Source organism: Neopsephotus bourkii, unplaced genomic scaffold (genome assembly GCF_033783945.1).
Source record: "Neopsephotus bourkii isolate Nb327-2 ecotype Australia unplaced genomic scaffold, CSIRO-AGI_Nbou_v1 NB_593, whole genome shotgun sequence".
NCBI lineage: Eukaryota > Metazoa > Chordata > Aves > Psittaciformes > Psittacidae > Neopsephotus > Neopsephotus bourkii.
Genome location: NW_026901094.1, coordinates 1,354,002 through 1,375,426, shown reverse-complemented (window position 1 = coordinate 1,375,426; position 21,425 = coordinate 1,354,002). Strand labels below are relative to the sequence as shown.

Below are 21,425 nucleotides of genomic sequence, written 5' to 3'. Positions count from 1 at the left end.
GCCATTGGACACTAAGCCCAGGAAGGAGATGAGCTCCATAGGAAGCCTCCAACCTTCCTCATGGTGGATTCTGGACTGTGTTGAGGAGCACAGTCCCCAGCTGAGCATCCTGCAGCATCCTCTGCCCAGGCTGCGGAGTGGGTCCCATCACCCTCTTCCAACAGGCCCCCACCAGGCATGGAGGACATGTTTTGATAACGCCCTTCATGTCCCATCCATTGTGGCTGAACAAGAGCACAGCAGCCACGGTGAGGATGCTTTTCATCTCTGCTGCATCCTCTGCCTGCCGGAGATGCCAATGAACCGCGCTTCCGACAGCCATTGTTTCACTTATGGAACCTTCAGCCTGGTTTTGATTGAGTGCACTTACTACAGCTGCTCTTGTTGTAGGAAGGATTTTGAGCCGGGTATTTGACAGCCTTGATCTTCAAGCAATCCATTAAGAGCAGCTTTATCTCTGGGTTCTGTAGCCGTTAAATCGTTCTTTATCAAGTTGGTGCTGTGCTTTCAGGGAGACGCATGGGAAGAGCAGGGAATAAACCCCCAGACTCCAGTGCTGGGATTGCTGCGGCATTTGGGCTACACACTAATAACCAAAAGGGGTTTTTCCCCTGCAGAACAACATCTGACCCCAGCTCAGAGAAGCACAGGGGACAGAGAGGACTGTAACCGACCATAGGAGCCTGGCTCCACGATCCGCTGTCACCTCCAGGGCCTTAAAGCTGATGTATCATCACTCCTGCTGGATGTCTTCAGCACGAAGCCCCATGGCTGCCTGCAGTAAACTGCTCTGGGCTTTCCAACACACTTTAATCAGGAGCAAGCATTTCAAGTGGTGCTGCAGGACGGGCTGCAAGCACCCACAGCACCCTGCACAGTCACCGTGCGCCTGCCCAAGAGCGATCCCACTGAACTCAGCTCAGGGGAATTAAAGCTTTTCATTTAGATTTTGACCTTTGGGAACAAAACACAAAACGCATTTCAATATAAAAACCTCATTTCAGGCTCTGGAATCAAAACACTTCCAGCTGGGAATGCCAGAGCGATGCATTACAGCACCAAAGCGTCCTGCACTGGGAGCAGGTCCGGTCCCTAATGGGAGCTGAGGCACCCCAAGAGGCTCCTTGAGGATACCCAGGAGTTTTTCCATAGGGCAGAGCCCAGCACAGGGTTTTCCCCAGCCCTGAGGCACAGTGATAGGCTTGTCATGCCCATTTGCTGCACTGCAAAGGGGGTCATGCAGGAGCAATTAAAGCACTGCAGAAGTTAATCAGCTCCAGCAACAGCCACAGCCCAATCCGCCTCTCCCAGCTGTGATCATCCCATCACTTAGCCAGTGCCAGCCCCAAGGTGATGTGTGCTCCATCCATGGAACTGTGACTGCCATAACAAGGTGCTTCATCACACTGGGGTGGCAACACTACCTGCCATAGCCCAGGCTCATGGGCAGGTTGTAGAAGCCTTTGCTCTACCCTGCAAGTGCCACTTCCAAATGCATCCATCGCCTTTCAATTTGGCAGAGGGTCCAAGTACTCATTTCAGCTAATAAAGATACCCGGTAATGTCATGTTACAAGGCTGGCTGGCTCCCAGCAAATATTATGCGAGCCTTTGTTTAATTAGAGGCTGCTCAGGCTGTTGCAATTTCATTCTCTTAATAGGAAAAATCAGCTGGGTATACAGGTTTGGGCTGGAGCCATCACCCCCTGCACCTCAGGGGCAGGAGCTCCTGCACCCACCTCCCTTTCCCCCATCTATTTCTAGTTGCCCTTTATCAGTGGCCTGTTTGGCACCGCTGAGCCAGCCCAGCCTGCTCCTGCCTCCCCAGCCCCAGAACTTGTTTGTTCTGAGGATCAGTAAAGTTCAGCTCCTGCAGCAAAGTTCAGCGCCACAACAAGAGCTCCTGCCTGGGTGCGTGGATGAATGCTGATGGGTTCCCCCATGCCCTGCTCAGGATGGGAAGGGCCAGCGCTGGCTGGTAAAGCTTATGGAGAGGAAGCATTCTGGGGAGAGAGCAGGAGCCATCCCAGTGCATCCACCCCATCCACCTCCTTCCTCACAGCACAGAGGCACAGCTGCCAGCATCCCTCTGGGTCCCCAGCATCCCTGTCAGGTGAGAGGAACCCACATTCCACAGCAGATGCCTCCAAGCAACAGCTACAAACCCCACCAAAGACACACATGCGGGGTGAAGCGAAGCAGGAATGGAACCAAACAGAGCCAGGGGTACCCAAAGCACCTGCATGATGCAGAGAGCTCCAACTGGGCAACCCACCCTGACCCCCATCAAAGAGCTCAGTTAAAGAGCCACTTCCCCATCTTTTCTTCCCTGGGCACACCGGTGAGGAGATGTGAGCTGAGATTTCCACAGTGAATTAACTGTATCATCACAAGAATCCAAATTCATTCCTGACGTGAGTAAAATGGGAAGAGAACAAGGAGCTGCCAACAGTGAGGAGAGCCAGGGCACACCAGCACATCATTTACTGGGGCTGAGGCAGCACCAGCTCCTCCACAAGCCTCAAGCAATATCACTGTATGAAAACAGAATGAGGATTATCCAGTTAATCTACTGCCACAACCCAACTCGGGGCCTCTCGTGCTGCAGACAGAGCAATCACTTGTAAAAGATCAGCTGTCATTTGCCATCAGGCAGAGGAACTCTGCAACGACTTCATCAGGGCTCCTCATGAACCAGCCTTAGACCCATGAAGCCCTAATGCGTTCCTAAGGGGGTTTAGCCAGGGTGTGATGATAGGGGCACAGCAAGGGCCAGAGGCCCCCTTCTTTTGGCCTTGGCTCCTTGTTTTCTCACCTCTTGGTGTTTCCTCCACAGCCTGGACTTTATCCCCCCACACCACTCCCATCCCAAGTCCCTGCACTGAGCCACAGGATGCTCCAGGGAAATGAGGGGGATCCAGAGGAGCCCCAGCACTCCCCACCATGGGACTGGTGCCACTGCAGCACTCGCCTCTGCAGGATGGGGACTCCAAAGGCTTCCGCCTCCCACGGAAGAAGACGCTGCCACGCTCTGCAGTGCTGCACAGCAAGTTTAATTGAGGAAGGATGAGTACAAAAATACCCAAAACTCCAGAAAACGGCCCCAGTGCGTACAAAACTCACTGCAGAATATAAAATACTTTAAAAATACCCCGCAGACTCAAATCTGCAAACTTTTTATGTTAAAAAAAAAAATAAAATCCAAAAATGCCTAAAAACGTAGTAACACTTGACAAAAATAAAGCCATCCTGTGTGGTAACAAACACATTCGCTCTCCCTGCTTTGTGTGGATGGAGCCACGTGGCACCACCAGCGCTCCCGGCAATGCCTGGGGATGCGGGTGCCCTGGTGGCTTGGAGAGGGGACCAGGCTGAGCCCCCCTGCAGAGACACAGGGGACAGAGCAGGCTCACTGGTACAGGACCTTCACGCAGAAGGTCTCCTCATTCTTGTCCTCGTGGTCATTGATGTGAATCAGGATCTCCTCCTCACCCGTGCTCTGGCTGGGGGCGAAGCGCAAGCCGATGGTGTACACCTCCCCACCGGCGACCTGCGGGACACACAGACCTGCACCACACCATGCAGGGCCCGGCTGTGTGAGGGCAGGGCTCTGGCACGGGGGGCACGTACCTCAAAGGAGTCCTCCTTGAACTGGAGCAGGTCGGGGCGGTTGGTGCACAGGAAGTAGAGCCTGGGCGAGGGGTAGGGGTTGGTGTAGGTGATGCGCTTGTTGCAGCCTCTGCCACCTCCTGCAGGCAGCGAGATCTCAAACGCCTGTGGGATGAACACCAACCATGGCAGGAGCAGCACAGGGAGCCCCAGTACAACCACAGGGAGCTGCCTCCCATGCCAGCACACCATGGAGAGTGCTCTGGAGCACACATCCCCTCCTCTCCCCTTCCACACCTCCCATCTGTCTGCCAACAGGTACCAAGAAACCACCTCCAAGCAGAAGCATCCTCCTCACGCTGCTGCTGGCAGTGCTGTACTCACAGGAGTAATTACAAGCCCGACTGACCAAGGGCCAGGGAGCAGCTGGGTCCAGGCAGCTCATTCTCTAGCTCATTAATGGGTGTCCATGGGTAGAGCAGAGGAGCTCCCTCAGCTAACCCCGCAGCACTTGGCCGTGTGCTGGGGCATCAGTTCAAACTGATCTGAGCTCCCCCCGGTCCCGAGGGCTCCAGGAAAATGTTTTAAAGGAACACATTACCAGGAATCTGATCTCCCACCTTTGAGGCAAGGCCTCATGGAAAGCAGCAGGCTGCAGCCTCCATTCACAACCGGAGATAGTGACAAGCGGATGGGACTGCCTCAGAACAGCCCAGAACACATTGTACCGGGGATTTGGGTGAGATTATACAACCACAACGGGGCTAAACATGTCCTCAGGGTGACAAGCACCAAAACACCCGTAATGGAAAGAGAGGGAGAAGCAGGAGCCTGCCCTGGGTTGTCAGCCAGACTGCGACTGCTGGTCCAGCACTAGCACTGCATCTTCCCATCATGGGACTGCTGTACCTTGGAGATGAGGGGCTGCCTGCAGGCCAGGCAGAGCAGCCAGGAGGACACGAGCTGGTGGGACTCCACATCCACCAGGTTGAGGTAGATGAACCTGCTGCCGGCCCTCCGCGGCCTCACACCGACGTACAGGTCCTGGATGCCATTGGCAGGGAGAAGGAAGGCACCATCCGGATCCACCTGCAGAAACCAACATGGAGTGGCCCTGTTGCATTACATCCAGCTTGGATCATAAACAAGATCCCATTGCTCTTAACCTGCCCACTACACTGAATCCCGCCTACGTGACTACACAACTGGCTCTGTGTTGGGAAGGACGGGAGCTGGCCAAGGAAAGCCAGCTCCATCCCAGCCTGGGGACTCCCTCCCCTCACAGGCTTCCCCATGGAGACCTTCCCTTTTGTTTCCAGGACAGTGCTGGATGGTTTGTGCCTTTTATTATTCACACCCGCTATTAGGGCCAGAGGAATCCTATAGAAATTGTTAGTCTTGACAGTCTCATTAACGCAGATAATTTGCCCTTGGGGGTTTCGTGCCGATGATCCTACACATGACAGCCCTAATCAAAAGATAATTATCACAAACACTTTGCCGCAGTAGGTTATTGGCTGGCTCCCCCAGCTTCCCAGAGGGAATTCCATGGCCTGGCCCAGCCCAGCTCCAGGGTTACCTCCAGCTCCTGCGGGTGGGAGGTGAAGGCCTGCACCCTGCGCGGTGCTGGTGTGCCGCGGAGCAGCAGCGAGAGGCGGGTGAGCTGCCCGGTTGTGCAGCTGACATCCAGGCGCTGCAGGGAGTGCAGGTAGAACTGCCAGATCTGGATGGGTGCTGCCAGCCAGGGGTCCCTGCAGCCCAGACAAAGCAGTGAGCTTCCCCTAAGGAAACCAGTTCAGTCCCACCCGCTCCTGAAGCATCGCCCGGGGCTGGTGCAGAAGGCACTTGTCTGCATGATGAGGATGCACTGGGCAGAGAGTGTTCAGGGGAAAGAGAACCTGAGCTGCAAACAGTTCATGAAGCCTCCTGCCCAGCCTCTGCAATCACAGCATCATAGAATCAGAGTGGTTTAGGTTGAAGGGACCTTAAAGCTCATTCAGTTCCAACCCCTGCCACGGGCAGGGACACCCTCCACTAGAGCAGCTTGCTCCAGCCTGGCCTTGAACCCTGCCAGGGATGGGAGGGCAGTGGAAGCTCCATATTTCTCACTGTTCTGGGGTTCCGGTACTTACGTGTAAATAGCAACAAAGAACTTCTTGATCTGCGGGCTTGGTCCTCCAGCTACTTTTAAGAAGATGTCCTGTGGCTCCCCAGGCCCCTGCGTGCAGAAGGCAGAGCATCATCCCAACCTCAGCATCGTCCCAGTAACCAGGGCTCCGGGGCTTCCCTCCCATCAGAGAAAGCCGCTATCGAACGCAGATGCTGTCTGCATCTCATTAAACCAAGTTATCAAGTTATTATAGAGCTTGGCTGAGCTCTTCCAGTATTTTTAATTACAAAAGAGGACACAAACAACTATCGCATTCCAGGTCTGCATCTGTAATCAGATTTTGGCAACGTTTCCCCAAGTTTCCTAACAAGCCATAATCCAATTCCCATCCTAACGCGTGTCAGGCAATCAGCAGCCGCCCTCCATGGCCATCTGCAAAGCATGTACCCACGTTCAGTTTCCCTTCCTAACCCCCCCCCAAGCTCCAAAGCAAGCCCAGGAAGCCCATGCTGCATGTTCCAATGCAGGGGCTGCACATCAGTGTCACTGCACGGGTGTAAGGCACTTCTCTGCCAACCAAACCGACCCGAAGTGGGAGGACACGAAGCACAGGACCAGTGCCAAAGCAGAACCAGTACCATGGTTTTGGTTTCACAAATGATGTCTGGGTCGCTGCAGCGGACATACATCTCAGGCTCGCCACCCTGCATCCCCACTGGTGTGCCTGTGGAGAGACCCAGAGATGAAGCTATATTCAGCACCTTGTGATTGCTACCTTGCACCCCATGCAGCCATAGACCTGGACCCCTTACACTGCAACCGTACCAGTGCATTGGTGTACCAGTACAGGGAATAGGGTATAAAACTAATGCTGGCAGCTCTCTGGATGCTCCTGCACCTCAATGCCACATCCCTATGAGCCATGGGTGCTGGATTAACAACAGAGGCACAGGCTCACCAGGGAGGGTGTGCCAGGGGGGCAGCCGAATGCTCTTCTTCAGGAAGGTGAGCTCGGGGTGGTAGAAGCGGAAGGTCTGGTCCACCACATGGGGCTGCGGCTCCACCTTCACCCGCAGCAGCGCGATGGGCTTCCCCCCACTCACCTGGAAGGAAACCTGTCCCAGAGGGCGGAAGGAGAAGGATGGAGTTCTGCAGGAGTGATGCTGCTCCTCCTGCACAGCCCCTTTCCCCCGGCTCCCTCACCTGGATGTGCTTTGTCTGCCCGGCCCCACTTTTCCCTATGGGATGGACGGCTGTGTCAGCACCGGCACCCAGCCCTGCTGGTCCCTGCGGGGTACAAGAGCGGATTGCCTCGGGATGCAGCATTACCATAGCTACACAGTGCTACCGGAGACAGAACCAGTGCACAGGAAAACACAGCTAAGGGAAACACTTCCTCCAAAGGGGGCTCAGCACCTACCTGTGCTGCCACCACAGCAGGGTCTGCAGAGAAGGTCTGGTATTTAAAGGGGATGCGAACCGTCTCGTTGGGGCGCAGGTAGACCTGAGGCCTGAGGTCATCGCGGAGGTGGAACATCTCCTCCTCCACCGGTGTAACGCTCTTGGTCAGCTCCTTGAAGTGCCGCCATTCCCTTGGGTCCAGTATGACACTGGGGCAGCGAGTGGCAGAGGTGCTGGTGAGGAGCCAGTGTCACCCTGGCATCGCCCCACACACAGAGAGGAGACCCCGCTTTGGCCCCCACCTGAGCTCAGGGTGGTCAACCTCAATGGTCACAGTGTGCTGGATGCCATAGGGGTTCTTGAGGGTGAACTCAAAGAACTCCGCTGTCCCCAGCACAGCATGCACGGTGCGGGTGACGGTGATGGCCTGGCTGAGCATCTGAGAGATGCTCTCACCCTTGGTGTGCTCCCGGTAGGCGTCGATGATCTGCAGGTCCCGCATGAGCCGGGCGCGCTGCTCCGGCCAGCCCTGCTGGGGAGGGAGGGAGCCATGAACCCGGTGCCCCCGCAGCACCCCCAGCCCCTGGGGTCCCTTCTCACCGTGAGCTGCGGCGTCCTCCCACCACCAGCATCCTCCTGCTGCCGCACCAGTGCCATGCGCCGCAGCTTGCGCCGGCGGGCGGCCGCGGCCTCGCTGGCTGCTGCTGGAGGGGCCACCCTTGCCTCCGGCCAGCGGCTGCGCAGCGCGGCCGCCAGCTCCGCATCCACATCCACCAGCCTCCGTGCCCGTGACACCCGCCCGCCTGCAGCGGAGAGCACCGTGAGGGACCCCTGTGATGCTGCAGGGCCAGGAAGGGGAGCAACAGAGCGGGGCAAAGCGCTGGCACTGACTGTGCCCACCCAAACCCCCCCAGGACTCACCACCGGCAGCGTTCAAGGAGACCCAGCTGCCAGCTGGGACGTTGCCAGCACCATCCGGCATGGGCACGATGCGGGAGCGGGACAGCAGCGGGGATGGCAGCTGCCCTGGGGTGTCCTCGCATGGGTGACCTGCCACAAGCAGAGGCGAGGTGAGCAGAAACCATCCGGCTCTCACTGTTACCCTCACTGCAGCCCTGTAACGGTTAAAGCAGGAGCAAACTCTGGCTGCCAGCGATGCTCTGTGAGCCCAGCAGTGCTCCCTCCAGAGCAGGTACCACCATGCAGCCCAGAGACAGAGCAGCATCAGCACAGTGCCACCCACAAAGGCCATGCCAAGCAGAGCTGGACAAAGCTCTAAACCTGACAGGTATTTCCCCAGCCAACAAATCCCATCCCCATCCTTCAGGTGCTTTTCAATCCTGTTTTTAACAGCATTCTGAAATTAAAAGGACGCAGGGGAAAGCACCCAACCAGCAAAGCGTGGCTGCTGCCCTGCTGCAGCATCTTTGCTTCCTCTCTTTCTTTCACGGGGTGCAAATTAAACCTCTCCCTGGGTTTGGATCTCAGATTCTCCTTCCCAGGAGCTTATCATCCCTTTGCAGGCAAGTATGGAAATGACGATTTCAGGTATCTCCTAATGGAGCTAATCTTTCTTCAGAAGATAAGATTTTAGTCACATTTACAGGACAGGGAATTAAATATATAAAATAGAGGCAGCCAGCAGTCTCTGGGAAGACCAACGCTCTTACAAGCATGGTTTTCCATCAGGTACAGCCGTGTGTACAGCACGCTTCTCCCTCAGCCCCATGCTGTTTGCTAGCACCTAAACACATGGTGTTGTGCCCACACCACCAGCCTCCCCACAGCCTTGTGCTGGCACTTGCAGCCGAGCAGGGACCACAGGCACAACCAGGAGCCTTATGCCCTTGCCTACGGCACTATACTGATGCTGGGACAGGAGTTACCCAGCAAGGGATACACGCCACCAGTGCAGCATTCAAGCCTTTTGGCTGTGTGAGCAGCAGGCTCTCACCAACATTGGCCAGGCAGAGGTGAAGGCGGCCCCTCACCACCACATGCACACCGAGGGGCCGCAGGGCACCATGCCGGAGAGCCTCCTGGCCCATCACCGTTGCATCTGGCTCATACTCGGTCGTGGCCACCTCCAGCTCATGGTGTGTCCTGACTGCTGCTCGGCCCTGGCGCAGGAGAGGCTGAGGACAAGGGGTAATGAGTTACTGGGGAGGTCTGCAGGGTTAAGGGGTCCGGGTAGGGGTATCTCCATGCCCTAGGTCTGGGGTTTCAGCCCTAGGATACTGCAGGAGCTCCGGAGAAGTCAGAAAATTAACATCCTGCCATCACTTTCAAGGTAAAGATGACAAATCCTGCAATCAGGGGCTTGTCAGGCTGACATCAGTCTCAGTTACACAGAGGAGCTGACAGCAACTCGATTACTGAGGACGCAAGGGAAATGCAACAGCATCTCAACACAGGACCAAAGGAAAAGTCAGGCTCTTCCTTAACACCCCTGCACACTAAGGAGAGGGTCTCCAACATCAGCAGTCCTGAAGGCTTATGGGGAAAGACCTCCAGTTTAACCAATACCTCCAGTTTAACAGCAGCAGACCCAACGAGGAGCAGGGAGTCTCCATCCCAGACGTCGACCTGGAGGCTGTGCTCAGCCAGGTACCGCAGGAACCAGCGCTGCTCCCCAGCACGCAGGAAAGCAGGATCCACCATGTACTTGAGCTGCAGGCCCGGCAGTCCTGCGAGACACAGCATCACCATGGACATGGAGCTGCCCTGGGCACATGAGCTGGGACACGGAGGCTCTTCTGCTCTGGGGAACCTGCGTGTCACACACCCCATCTCCTCTGCTTAATGAACCCGTTGGTCAATTAGCAAGGTCCAAGGTCCCCTGGGATTGGCATCCTCCCACAAACACTTGGTCTGTACAGACTCCCCCTCTCATTGCCATTAACAGCCCCACATGGAGAAAGAGCTTCACCAGCCACAACTGCTTGTGGTGTCCCTTGGGAGCAGAATTGAACAAGGCACAAAGAAACAAAGAAAAGCCTTCAGCCAGGAGGAGCAGAGCTCCTCACTCTGAGCAGAGCAGAGCTCACGTGTTGCCTTTCCTATCAAAGGAACTCGGCCACCAGAGCCAGCAGCCTCAGGATGCTGACTGCATCCCCAGCACCTACCAGTGCTTTACTTCCAACACAGGACATTCAAAACGCTGGTGTATTAGCAAAGGCTTGCTATTAAAGCAGACACCAGCCCATCCCTCAGCCCAGGGGCAAGCCCAAATCTGGCCGATGAAGAGGAGCAGCCACATGCTCAAACCAGAGCTTACCAGTGCTGGGGGTCCCATCCTGGTTCACCCGGACAAGGAGCTGCGCTGGCACAGCCAGCCCGGAGCCCGGTCCCCCTTCCCTGCTGACCAGCTGCAGCCGTGGGGTGGTGACCGGTGGGAAGCGGTAGAACTGGAATGTGAGGAAGATGGTCCTTGGCCACGTCCACTCCACACTGCCCTGAGCATCCCTTGAGGAGAGAATGGGGTTGGGTTAGTTCATGGCATGGCACTGCCTCCCCATCACGAGCTCCTTGTGTGTCTGGCATGCACCCAGAGGTAAAAGAACAAGGGATGATTGGCAGCATCACAAGTATTTGGACTCCTCTGAAGACAGCGGGCATACGGTTTGCCTTGCCTTTCCAAGAAGCTTTGTAATTCCAGCTGTCTCCTGCCATATGCTACGACAGTGGAGCCCAGCAAAGACAACACTTTACCTTCACACAGCATGCTGCCATGCACAGGAAAACCACAAGCGCAGCTTTATCCAGCCAAAGCCACCCCATAGGTGCCAACTTTCTCAACTCCATCTGCGTTTATGGAGAAGCCCTGCATTAAGCAGCTTTTACACCACATTGTGGGTAATGGACACAATCGAAGGAACTGGAGTGTGATTTAAGAGAGTCCAGGAAGGACAAGAACATCATCAAGGACAAGAGCTCTCCAGGGCTCTGCCTCCATGGCAGCTGCTGGAGGAAGCAGCTCCTTTGCAAGGACTTCTCCTGTTCAAGGAGGGCAATGGCCTGGGGGGGAGGACACTTCCCAATGGGCTCTGCCCACAGGAGGCACCAGCAGCGCTGCACCCCACCTGCCGAAGGCCAGGAACTGCAGGATTATCTCATTCCCTTGCAGAGGGTCGGCTTCCTCCAGCTGCAGGCTGACACTCGCCGGGTCCGCCGGCTCCGAGACCTCCACTGGCTCCTGGTTGCGGTCCAGGATCTCTGGGAAGCCGGCAGCGTGCAGGTGCGCCAGGGAGGCACGGGACAGCACCGTGTGGGAGCTGATGGAGGAACAGGGGGGAGCTGTGCAGAGGCAGACACAGGGGAGCCCAATGGGCTGGGCAATGGGGGCACAGGAGCATCACCTGCCTGCCTGCAGCCCCACGGCAGCGATGGGCACCTGCAGCGGGGTGAAGGGCACTGCCTGCAACTGGTCACCAGTGCAGTGCCCCGGGTCTGGCAGGCTCAGGTCAGCCTCCAGGTGAGTGATGGCACCGTCCTGCCGGGAGCCGCGGGCCGGTGGCACCAGGGACCGGCGGCCAGCCCGTGGTGGGGACACTGATAGCTGGGACATGGATAGCTGGGGAGGAGAGCAGAGAGGATGAGAGCCCTGCATTGGCCTCTCTATGGTAAAGCAGCTCTTCTGTGCCGAGAAGCAGCACAGCTTGGCCGCCGGAGGGTTTGCACCTCTGCTTCCTCTTGAGCTGCTGCGCTTTCCCTGGCAAATAGATGAGAACATGCAGCAGGAAGCTCAAACTGCTTAATGCAGACTCACAAAGCATTTCATTTCATCAAAAAATATTTGTGTGCATTGATCCCTGCATCAAGATACAAGAGAAAAAGGCATAAAGAGGGATCTCTGTATTCACAGCTCTCCTTAAATCCCGGCAGCTCCACAAGAAGAAGTCATGCATCACTGTCAGCATGTACCGGGGAGCAAGAGTACCCAGCAAATCTGGGCTGACACAAACCAGAACTGCCCTTACAGGGACATCTGGGGCATGAAAAGGGCTCAGGGAATCTTGCCCACCATGTAGGCAGGATCTGTTCTGCTGCCCTGGAGGAGGTGGATTATGAGCAGGGGTTTACTGCCTCTCGGCTGCAGGAGCCAGGGAAGAGGATGGGACTGGGAGCACATCCCCTGGGAATGCCGTGACCCACCACCTGTGTCCATGGCACTTACCCCCGGTCCCCGTGGGGAGGCCACCGTCGTCGGCAGAGCCACCAGACCTGCAGAGAGGGACAGGACTGATGCTCAAATGAACCCTCTGTCACTGCTGTCCCCTCCATCACCGAGCACCCCCCAATCTCCCACCAGCCCATCTGAATGTCGGGGGTGAAGCCAGCTCAGTAAGGCAGCCAGCATCGCTCAGCCACTGCTTTGACTTATTTTTCCAATAACCCTGTTGCCTGCAGGGGTAAGTAGCACATTTCCAGATCCATCCATTATTTTGCCGGGAATTAGGCTAACTCTGCTGCAAAAGGCAGCCAGCTCCAGCATCCCCAGACGGTGCCGCAGCTCCCTGCGGCCACGCAGCGCTGCCTAAGCGGGATGCTTAATGAGACGTGAAAGTTGGAAGATACTTTAAGGTTTTCATCGCTCCTCTGTTATTTCTTGTCACTCTCTTCAGCCTTTTGTGCCCCAGAATGGTACAGGCACCATCGTGTTTGGATCTGCTCAGCTCGTGCGACAGCGCAACAGAGCTCGCTCTGCCGCGGGCCTTCAGAGCGGACCAGGGGCACAGATGTTCCATCTCTGCATCCATGTGATGCACAGACCTCATTTTGCTTCCACTACTGTGAGTATTCCAGCTATCTCATGCAGACTGCTGTGCAAAGGAAACCACCCTGCCTTCCTTGCATCTACAACAGTGGTTTCCTTCCATGAGGATGGCTTGGGTCAGTGTTCAGAGATCACTGATGGATCCATCAGCACCACCGGCAGCTGAGCTGATGGATGATGTGCTTGGCCTCCCCTGGCCAAAGGGGCCAGATGGCAGCAGGTTTGCCAGCAGAGCTCTATAAAATGTTCACCAAGCACTCCTCCAGCAGCTCGGGGTGCAGGCTGGCTCTCACCTCATGGGATCACCACTGCACTCCCCAGTGCCACCAGTGCCCCAGAGACAGGAAACACCTCTCAGCTCATCCCCTAGAATCACCTTACCAGAGCATCTCCCCTCACTGGGCATCCCATCCATGCTCCAGTATGCCCTCCCCAGGTTGGAGCATGTGAGCCCAGGGCTGGGCTGGAAGCACACTTGTTTCTCCCTTCCTCACACTGCAACTCCCCATCCTGGCCACTGCCAGCTGAAAGGTGCCCAGCAAAACCTTTCAAGCAGCACCAGGAGGGCACCAGCAGCAATGCCACAGGGAGCCTAAAGCACAGCCCCAGACCCCTGCACTTCACCTGAAGCTTCCTCCTCTAGAGCCCTCACACCAGCAAACCCAGCACCGGCTGCAGCAGAGCCATGGTGCCACTCTGCCACCTCGTGGAAGGCGCGGCAGCACCAGGGCTGGCATGGAGCAGACATCCATGCGCCATCATCGCCCTGACCCGCAGGCTGGCACCGACGGCTCACCAGGAGCTCGATAAGCCCATAAATGTGTTTAAACAGTGCCAGGTACCTGGAGCATCACAGCAAGACCTGTGTGGGAAGCAGAGCAGAGCAATGCTGCAGAAAGGAAGCTGGCTTCCCATCGGTCACAACAGGCAGGATTAGATGGAAACAAGCCAGAGAGGATTTCCAGGAGCCCAGGCTCAGCTCCATGCCCAAACCCACACCAACAGCAGTTTTCTCTCCAACACAGCCAGCAGACCTGGCACCAGGGAGAGACGCACTCCTGCTCACACACACACCTCCAGCCAGCTTTCCCTGGAAAGGCACTGGCAGCGCCATGACAAAGTTTCTTCCCCTCACCCTATAACTCACATTTCTCCTGTCCTCATGTCTGAAGGGACCCTGAGTCCAGAGGGATGAGCAGCAGCACTGCCAGGGAGCAACTGCTGCACCCAGCCAGCTCCTCCAGGTGCTGGGCACATGAGCCCAAATGCCATCAGTGACCCAGAACAGGAGCAGGCTGGAAATCCCTGAGGATCCTGCACATGGAGCAGCACAGGGGACATGGGCAAGTTAAAGGGAGAGCTGAATGCACCTCAGTGGGAACTTGGTTCCTCCTGGTAATTCACAAGCTGCTCACTGCCCCTTACTGGAGCCGTGTTTCCCCCCCCCCAGCAGACACCAGCACCACACTGTGTGTTTTAAATGTCAGCGAACTGGAAAACACTCACTCGGTGATGGCGTGGGAGGCTTCTCCACCTCGTCCCCGTCCTTACACAGGCTCTGTGCAGCAGTTACAGCGTGTTCTTCCGAACCAGTGGAAACATGGAATTGGACAGTCCCGGACTCCATGTGCTTCCCCTGAGATTGGGAGTTAAACACTTCTTACTGTATGCCTGCAGGAACTGAAGTCAGGCAGCACTGGACACCAAGCACACTTCCACCAGTGTAGTGATCACTGGAGGTGGGGGGCAGCAATGGGGGATCAATCCTCCTGCCATCCCTCTCCATCCATCCCCAGATATGCAGGGAGCTGCCTGGGCACTTACCAAGGCCTTGGCAAAGAGCCCCCCTCACACCAAGCCTGCCCAGGCCCCATCAGCATCCCCAGAACCATCGCTCACCTTGCGGGAGCTCCTGCTGCCCGGCGGGGCCCGGTACACCAAGGTTTGGCAGGGGCCGCGGCGGGCACCCCCACGCAGGGGCAGCACCACGTCCGCCTCACCAGCACCCAGCTCAGGGCTCCAGAGCGCCCAGCGCACGGAGCGCATGTCGGCTGCCTCACCGCGAGCACTGCCAGCCAGGGCCTGCAGAACAGAGCGGCAGCAATGGGCACCCCACTGCCTCTGGGATGGAGGAAGCAGGGTCTCACCTCCGATGCATCTTCCCACCCCACAGAACCCGCTCCCCATCACCCCATCCTGCAGACATTCTGCTTTCCCCCCAGTACAACTGCATCTTTCTGCTCCCATCCCCTTCAGGCTCCCAGGAGGACCAGGAGTGCTTCTCTGATGGAGAGGGATGTGGATACACCCAGGTTTGCTTCTGTTCCCTCTGCCAGCAGAACTGGTGCCCTCCTATGTGATTTCGCCTCTGACACCTGACCACAAACTCAGGGCACACAGGTATGAACCCCACTTCTCCCTGTAAGCCCTAAGCCACCTTACCCCATGGGTGCTCTGGTTTTCCTTGCACTTACCCCCTTTACCCAGCCCGCTGCTGATGTTATTCCCTCCCTGCAGGCACCCACACCCCAAGTAATCCTATCTCACCCCTGCACCCACCTACACAAGGGACTACACCTCTAGGTTATGGATCACCACAGAACCATGCTGCTACAAGGTAAAAGCACAATACGATGCTTTTCAAAACCAGCAGGGTTTTCAGCCCTTGCAAGTATTTAGCACACATAAGCTCAGACAGAGCCACCAGCACCAAAGGGCTCTAATCCCCCACCTCAAGCATACTGCATTAAGGGATATATTCGACCCCCCCATTCCTGCCAGATGGGAAAGGCAGCATAAAGGCATCCACTTACCACAGCCTCCCCTCAAACCAAAGGAGAGGTGCACAAGAGAACCGAGAGGTCTTTGCCAGCGCCTGCAATCACCCTCACAGCCTGCTAAATATAGCACTGAGGACAAGGGGATCAGCTCCACAGCGGCCTTGGGATTAACTGCTCTGCCCACGGCACAGAACTGCAGCTGCAGCCCCACATCTCTGTGGGGGCCTCGGCTCTCAGCTTCCTACAGGAGTTGAGCCCAACACAGAGCTTCCAACAGCAAAGCTCTGCTCATCCCTCCTGCCTCGACACAATCCCTCTGGCCTGACAGTGTCCCACGTTACAGGCACCCATTTCTCCCCCAAGAGAGGTCACTTCCTGCAGTGAGCATCTTAGCAGGGACATCAGTGAATCCTAACGAACCAACAGCCATGGATTCAGTGGCACCAAGGAGGTGATGGCTCCGACAGCAAAGGGGCTCTGGAGGGCACACCTGAACAGCTCTTTAAGCTGGGTTTAGCCTCCAGCAAGGTTAAACTGAAACACATGTTAATGATCCCTAAGTAGGCATTAACGAGCCTGGCCTCCGCAGTCAATACAGAGGCTTTGTCTGGCTTTAACATGCAGAGAACCTCAGGCTGAAGCACAGGGGTTAACTTCTTCTCAGCAGAAATACTAAATTCCAAAGAAAATCCTTTTTTTAATAAAAAAAAAGCTGAAATGTTCTGAATTAGCTTCCCAGAACACGATGGGACTGCTGCAGGCCACATTTCTCCATGTACACGGCAGAGAAATGGATCCACATGTAATTAAAATGCTTCAACAGCCCATTTGCAGGATATTTGCTGCAGAAAGCACCTGGACACTTTGCAGGGCCGTTTGTTAGGCAGCAGGAGCTGCAGTGCCCTGAGGGTGCAGGATGTCAGAACAGGGGCAGAGGATGGAGTTCCTCAACGGGGATTCACTCCCCAGCAGCACCTCTCCACGTTTAATACCGGATGAAGTGCACGCACTCTGCCCTACCTTCCCACCGGCTCTCCCCGCGCTGCAGAGGACGTATTCCAGCTGGAAGCAGATCCCGAACGCCGGGTGAGGCACCATCTCACTGAGGTGGATGCGGCTCCTCAGCACCAGGGCTTGACCTGCACCCCTGCACCAGGATGGAGAGGAACTGCGGCAATGCACAAGGGAAGCAGCACAAGCAGTGGAGGGCCTCCCCCTTACCTGGCTCCGGAGCTGGGCACCCCCATGCAGCCACCCCGTGCTGCCTCTGCCTCTGGCACCAGCACAGCCACCTGCGGTGCCTGGACGAAGCACAGCCCGTTGTGGACCCCGACGTGCAGGCGCCGCTCCCGAACCACCATCCCATCGCCATCCGGAGCGGCGTTAGCCTGCGACAGGCAGGTTCTCAGCTTGGGTAGTGAGGAGGCACAGCATCCCTCCCCAGGCCGCCCACAGCCAGGAAACTCAGGCAATCCATCGGAAACTCAAAGAGCAGGATCCACCCCCGTGCTGGCTGATGAATATGAAAATCCTTCATCTTTATGGCAGAGCTGGTGCAAATCTGGCAAATAAAGGATGTGGCCAGCGGTGCTGTTCCTAAAGAGACATACTCAGTGCACGCTGCATCCTGCCTTTGCATTTTCCCAAACTCAGGTTCTGCTTATTAGTGTCTGGATGTTCAAAACAAAGCCTACAGAGAGCACCTGTGTGCTCAGCCAGCAGTAAAGCAAGGAGAAGGCTTGTACTGGCAAAGAAAATCAGGGACTTCAAGCAAAATAAATACCATTTAACTGAACCACTCCACTCCACCCATAAATGAAGCACCAACATCACTGTTCATGCATCAGGCTTGCTTTCCCCTGCTTAACTGCACCAGCAGTACCTGCAGCAAGCGATCGCTGTTCAGCAGGTCCAGCAGCTCCTCCTCAAACTCCTCCAGGGAAGGGTACAGACAGACAGACAGCCTCTCCAGGTAGCAGGTCACCGGCTTCATCAGCCGGGGCTTCTGCAAGCAGCCACCTGAAAAGACAAAGGCGGTGTCATCAGGACCAGGGGGGCACCAGAGGCAAAAGCAGCAGGGAAAGGGAAGGAGCCCTTACTCGTGTCTCCGCACACTGGCAGCAAGCCGGGGATGTTCTGCAGCCCAGACACTGGAAGGTTTTCAGGGAGGAGATGAAATATCGTCTCCAGGGGCTGGTGGGGCTTCAGGGTGTACTGCAGGTGGCTCTTCTCCATCACCGTCAGGTATTTGTTCTCTGAAGAAGAGAAAACAGCCCAAAATGATCAAAGGTGTGGAGAGAGCCTCACAGGACCACTGCTGAAGTTAATACCCACAAATGCACGTGCTGGGAGCAAAGGAAAACCTGCGTTTGCCCAGCCAGGCTTTTCCTATCTGGCAGTAAGGCAAGTCCACTTGACACTACATATGGACCACATATAATATCAACACTCATGTGGGTAAGAGAGGCCACCAAGAAAGGAGCAAGGCACCACATCCTGCTGCTGCTTACTTTCCATGGGCTCCTGAAAGCGTGGGTGCAGCAAGGCACGGGGCGTCCCATGGTACAGCTTCAGCCTGAAAGCAGAAAGCACACAGTCAGTAAATCCACCCTGAAGCATACCTCCCTCTTCCACAATGCCTCTGCTCCCCGTCAGAAACCACCTGCCTACTCTGCACCCATGCTAAAATCCTGTCCTTTAAGGAAAGGGCACGCATCACTTACAAACCCACTGCTGCTTCTCCATCAGGGAAGAACTCCAGGTTTCTAAATGCTGGCTTTGTTTCTGCAGCCCCAGGACCACCCTTCCTCCCCTCAAAGCAGCCATGCACGTTGTCACCCCAATGCCCAGTGTCCCCCGTCACATAGCAGCAAGGCAATGACACCTACACTCTGTCCTTGGTGGCCACGTCCTTCACCTCCGATCCACTGCCAAACAGAGGGATGACTCCAAAGCCACAGGAGAGATGCTGAGAGCTCCCATCCTCTTTCTTGGTTGTCGCCACCACTTCCACAACAGCAGCAATGCCAGGGTGGCTCAAGGAGGTGTGGAAGTAAATGGTCTGGGGTGGGAAAGGAGAGAGAAAGGGTACTGCAGAGCTGGTGGATCCCACTGCAGAGCAATGCCTGTGGCACTGGGACAGCCAACAGCATAACCAGAACATCCACTAAAACTTCCAGACAGAAGCTCATGGTACATGAGCCCAGATCTCAATCTCCTTAAACCTCAACCATCATCAACTTTTGTTTTCCCTCCTTTCTTTGTTGCTAACACCCGTTTTCCAGAGTAACTCACAGGCTGCAGAGCCAGCCCCACACCAGGGCAGCCAAAGGAGTCAGAATACCCCAACCCAGTGTGGGGAGCAGACAGGGGTGGCCTGGACCTGCAGGCAGGAGGGGACAGGACACAGGTCACCTCCTCAGGACAAGATTTAAGGCTAGGTTCATCTTTCTATTAAAGACTCATTACTGCAGTGTTCCAGGGAAAACGTTTACCGTAATGACCGGCTGTCAGGAAAGGATAACGGAGAGAGACATTACCCCATCAACCCAGGGAAATAAATCGCTATTCTATTATCTTTTATTGCAAAACACTGCAATAATGACCTCTGGTTGCAGAGCCAGGGAGCCCCTGCAGCAGCTCCGTTGTAAAACCAAGCTCGCTGTCCCCACTGGGAGCATCAACAGTGGCTTGTGACAGCGTAGTCCTCTCCTCTAAACCCCACAAGGGCAATGCAGCACCGGGGTCACCTTGACCAGCTGCACATGCAGACCCCGTGCCCCTGCCCTGGTTTTTCTCCATCCCTCTTCAAAAAAGCAGGGGTCAGATGAGAACTAAAGCAGTTGGGGAAGAAGTGCACACATCAATGCCTCCCAGATACTGCTACTGACATAAATAAACGAAGGAACACAGCACTAACCCATGCTGAACCCCACCTGCACCACTGGGGAGGCGGGGGCTCCCCGATAAGGGGCACCCCAGTTTGCGCTGTCAGCAGCACCATTGGATGAGTTTGGTTCCCAGGTAAGGAGAGGGAAGCGCTGTGCCAGAGGGTCCCTTCCTCCCCACTCGTGAGCAAACACTGCTCTCTGCTGCCAGCCCTGCGCGCAGCAGGCAGCACGGGGCAGCGCACCGCGGCTCCCAGGCTGCCCTGGAAGCAACCCAAAGCCTCAGCTTCCCCGTTCCAGCAAACGCTTAATAAAGCTTGCCATTAAATAACGGTTAATGAAGCTTTCCATTACATAAAGCTTAATAAAGAGTGCCATTAAAACTTAATAATTGGGCAGTGTCTGGGTGCAGCCTGGGCAAAGGATTGAGTAGTGCCAGGAAGGAAAATGGGTTGGTTCCACTGCCTGCATGCAGGAGAACAAATCACTCTGCAGTCAAGAATCAGCAACAGACAGGGGACAGAGCCTGGGCATGTTTCGTGCTCACTGCATTTAAGGACTCCTGGCTACAGCATGCTGGAGTGGGACCCCAGAGCCTCAGACTGAAGAAGGAAACCAGCACCAAAGCAGAGCAGCTCTGGCCTCAACTCCAGCAAAAGCAACTTTTCCCTTCATGCATTAAAAGCCTCCCTCCATGGACCCTGCTCCTGCAGCTCCATCCGTTCCCTGATGGATCGCTGCCCATCCCCAGGCCTGCTGGTGCTTCCCCTGCACTCACCTCATTGAACACCGCCTTGGCCAAGCACGATGGGGCAGCGTGGGCAACTCGAAGGCTGCTCCTCCAGGTCCTGCCGAAGAAGTGGTGGTAGGTGGCATCGAAGAGGGAGAGGCGCAGCTGGTACGCAGCTCCCTGCAAGGGAGGGCAGGATCAGCCCCACTGCAGAACGCCCATCTCAGCACCCCCAATCTGCAGAACATGCTTTGGTAAGGGCAGGGGGGAACAAATAATTCACTTTTAAAGTGTTATACAGAGGTTTTAGCTTAAAAACAAGACTGGTTTGGGTTGAAGGGATCTCAAAGCTCCTCCAGCTCCAACCCCTGCCACGGGCAGGGACCCCTTCCCCTGGAGCAGCTTGCTCCAAGCCCCTGTGTCCAACCTGGCCTTGAGCACTGCCAGGGATGGGGCAGCCACAGCTCCTCTGCACAAAGCACTCACCTATGCTATAGATAAGGCTGTAACTGAAGGCTCACACGTACCTGGCTGAGGGCGGCCCCTTCGAGGTGCCTCAGGCCGCAGCAGAAGGCCGCGGGGCGCGCCGGGGGCACCCTCCTGCGCCGGTCGTGCGGCGGCACGGCGAGGTTCTGCCGGAACACCCGCTCCCATTCACTGCACCGCGGGGCCCCTGTCCCGGCCGGCGTCCTCGGGGCCGAGCCTGGGTAAGGGAGGACGGAAGGAACCGGGAGCTGCGGGAACGCGGGAGCACCGCAACCCAACGAGGCCCCGCGCGGGCACGTGCAGGGCCGGGCACACCTTCACACCCGCACGAACCGGGGCACCGCGACCGAGCAGGGACCGGCCCGTGGCCCACCGCGAATAAGAGCGGAGCGGACACTCCGGTGTGGCCCGGCCCGGTCCGGTCCTGCCCAACCGGCCCCGGCCCGGCCCAGCACGCACCACCCGCGGGATCGGGCCCAGCGCACTCACCGCGCCCTGACGCCATCTTCTCGGGCCCGACCAACCCCGCGCCGGCACGGGGGGGAGTCAGAGGGGACACCGCCGCTCACTACCCCGCCATCCGTGCTCCCGCGCCCTTTCTCCGGTGCGTACCGGAGCGGATCAGCAGCGGTGTGATAGCGGAACGG

General features: G+C 56.5%; 1 protein-coding gene across 1 annotated transcript; it reads right to left on the bottom strand.

Moving 5' to 3' along the window:
- Positions 1-3,036: 3,036 nt before the first annotated feature.
- Positions 3,037-21,356, bottom strand: NPHP4 (nephrocystin 4). The gene is made up of 29 exons (XM_061351652.1): positions 21,268-21,356; positions 20,820-20,995; positions 20,341-20,472; positions 18,564-18,736; positions 18,186-18,250; positions 17,775-17,930; positions 17,558-17,694; positions 16,897-17,063; positions 16,696-16,822; positions 14,795-14,977; positions 14,402-14,531; positions 12,296-12,342; positions 11,478-11,692; positions 11,202-11,393; positions 10,397-10,584; positions 9,646-9,806; positions 9,074-9,254; positions 8,041-8,169; positions 7,720-7,922; positions 7,422-7,648; positions 7,139-7,328; positions 6,922-7,005; positions 6,677-6,833; positions 6,357-6,442; positions 5,741-5,826; positions 5,188-5,359; positions 4,518-4,697; positions 3,630-3,773; positions 3,037-3,549 (listed from the first exon to the last, which is right to left on the bottom strand). The coding sequence occupies exons 1-29, from the start codon at positions 21,281-21,283 to the stop codon at positions 3,409-3,411; spliced, it is 4,245 nt and encodes a 1,414-aa protein (XP_061207636.1). The 5' UTR covers positions 21,284-21,356; the 3' UTR covers positions 3,037-3,408.
- Between the last annotated feature and the right edge of the window lie 69 nt (positions 21,357-21,425).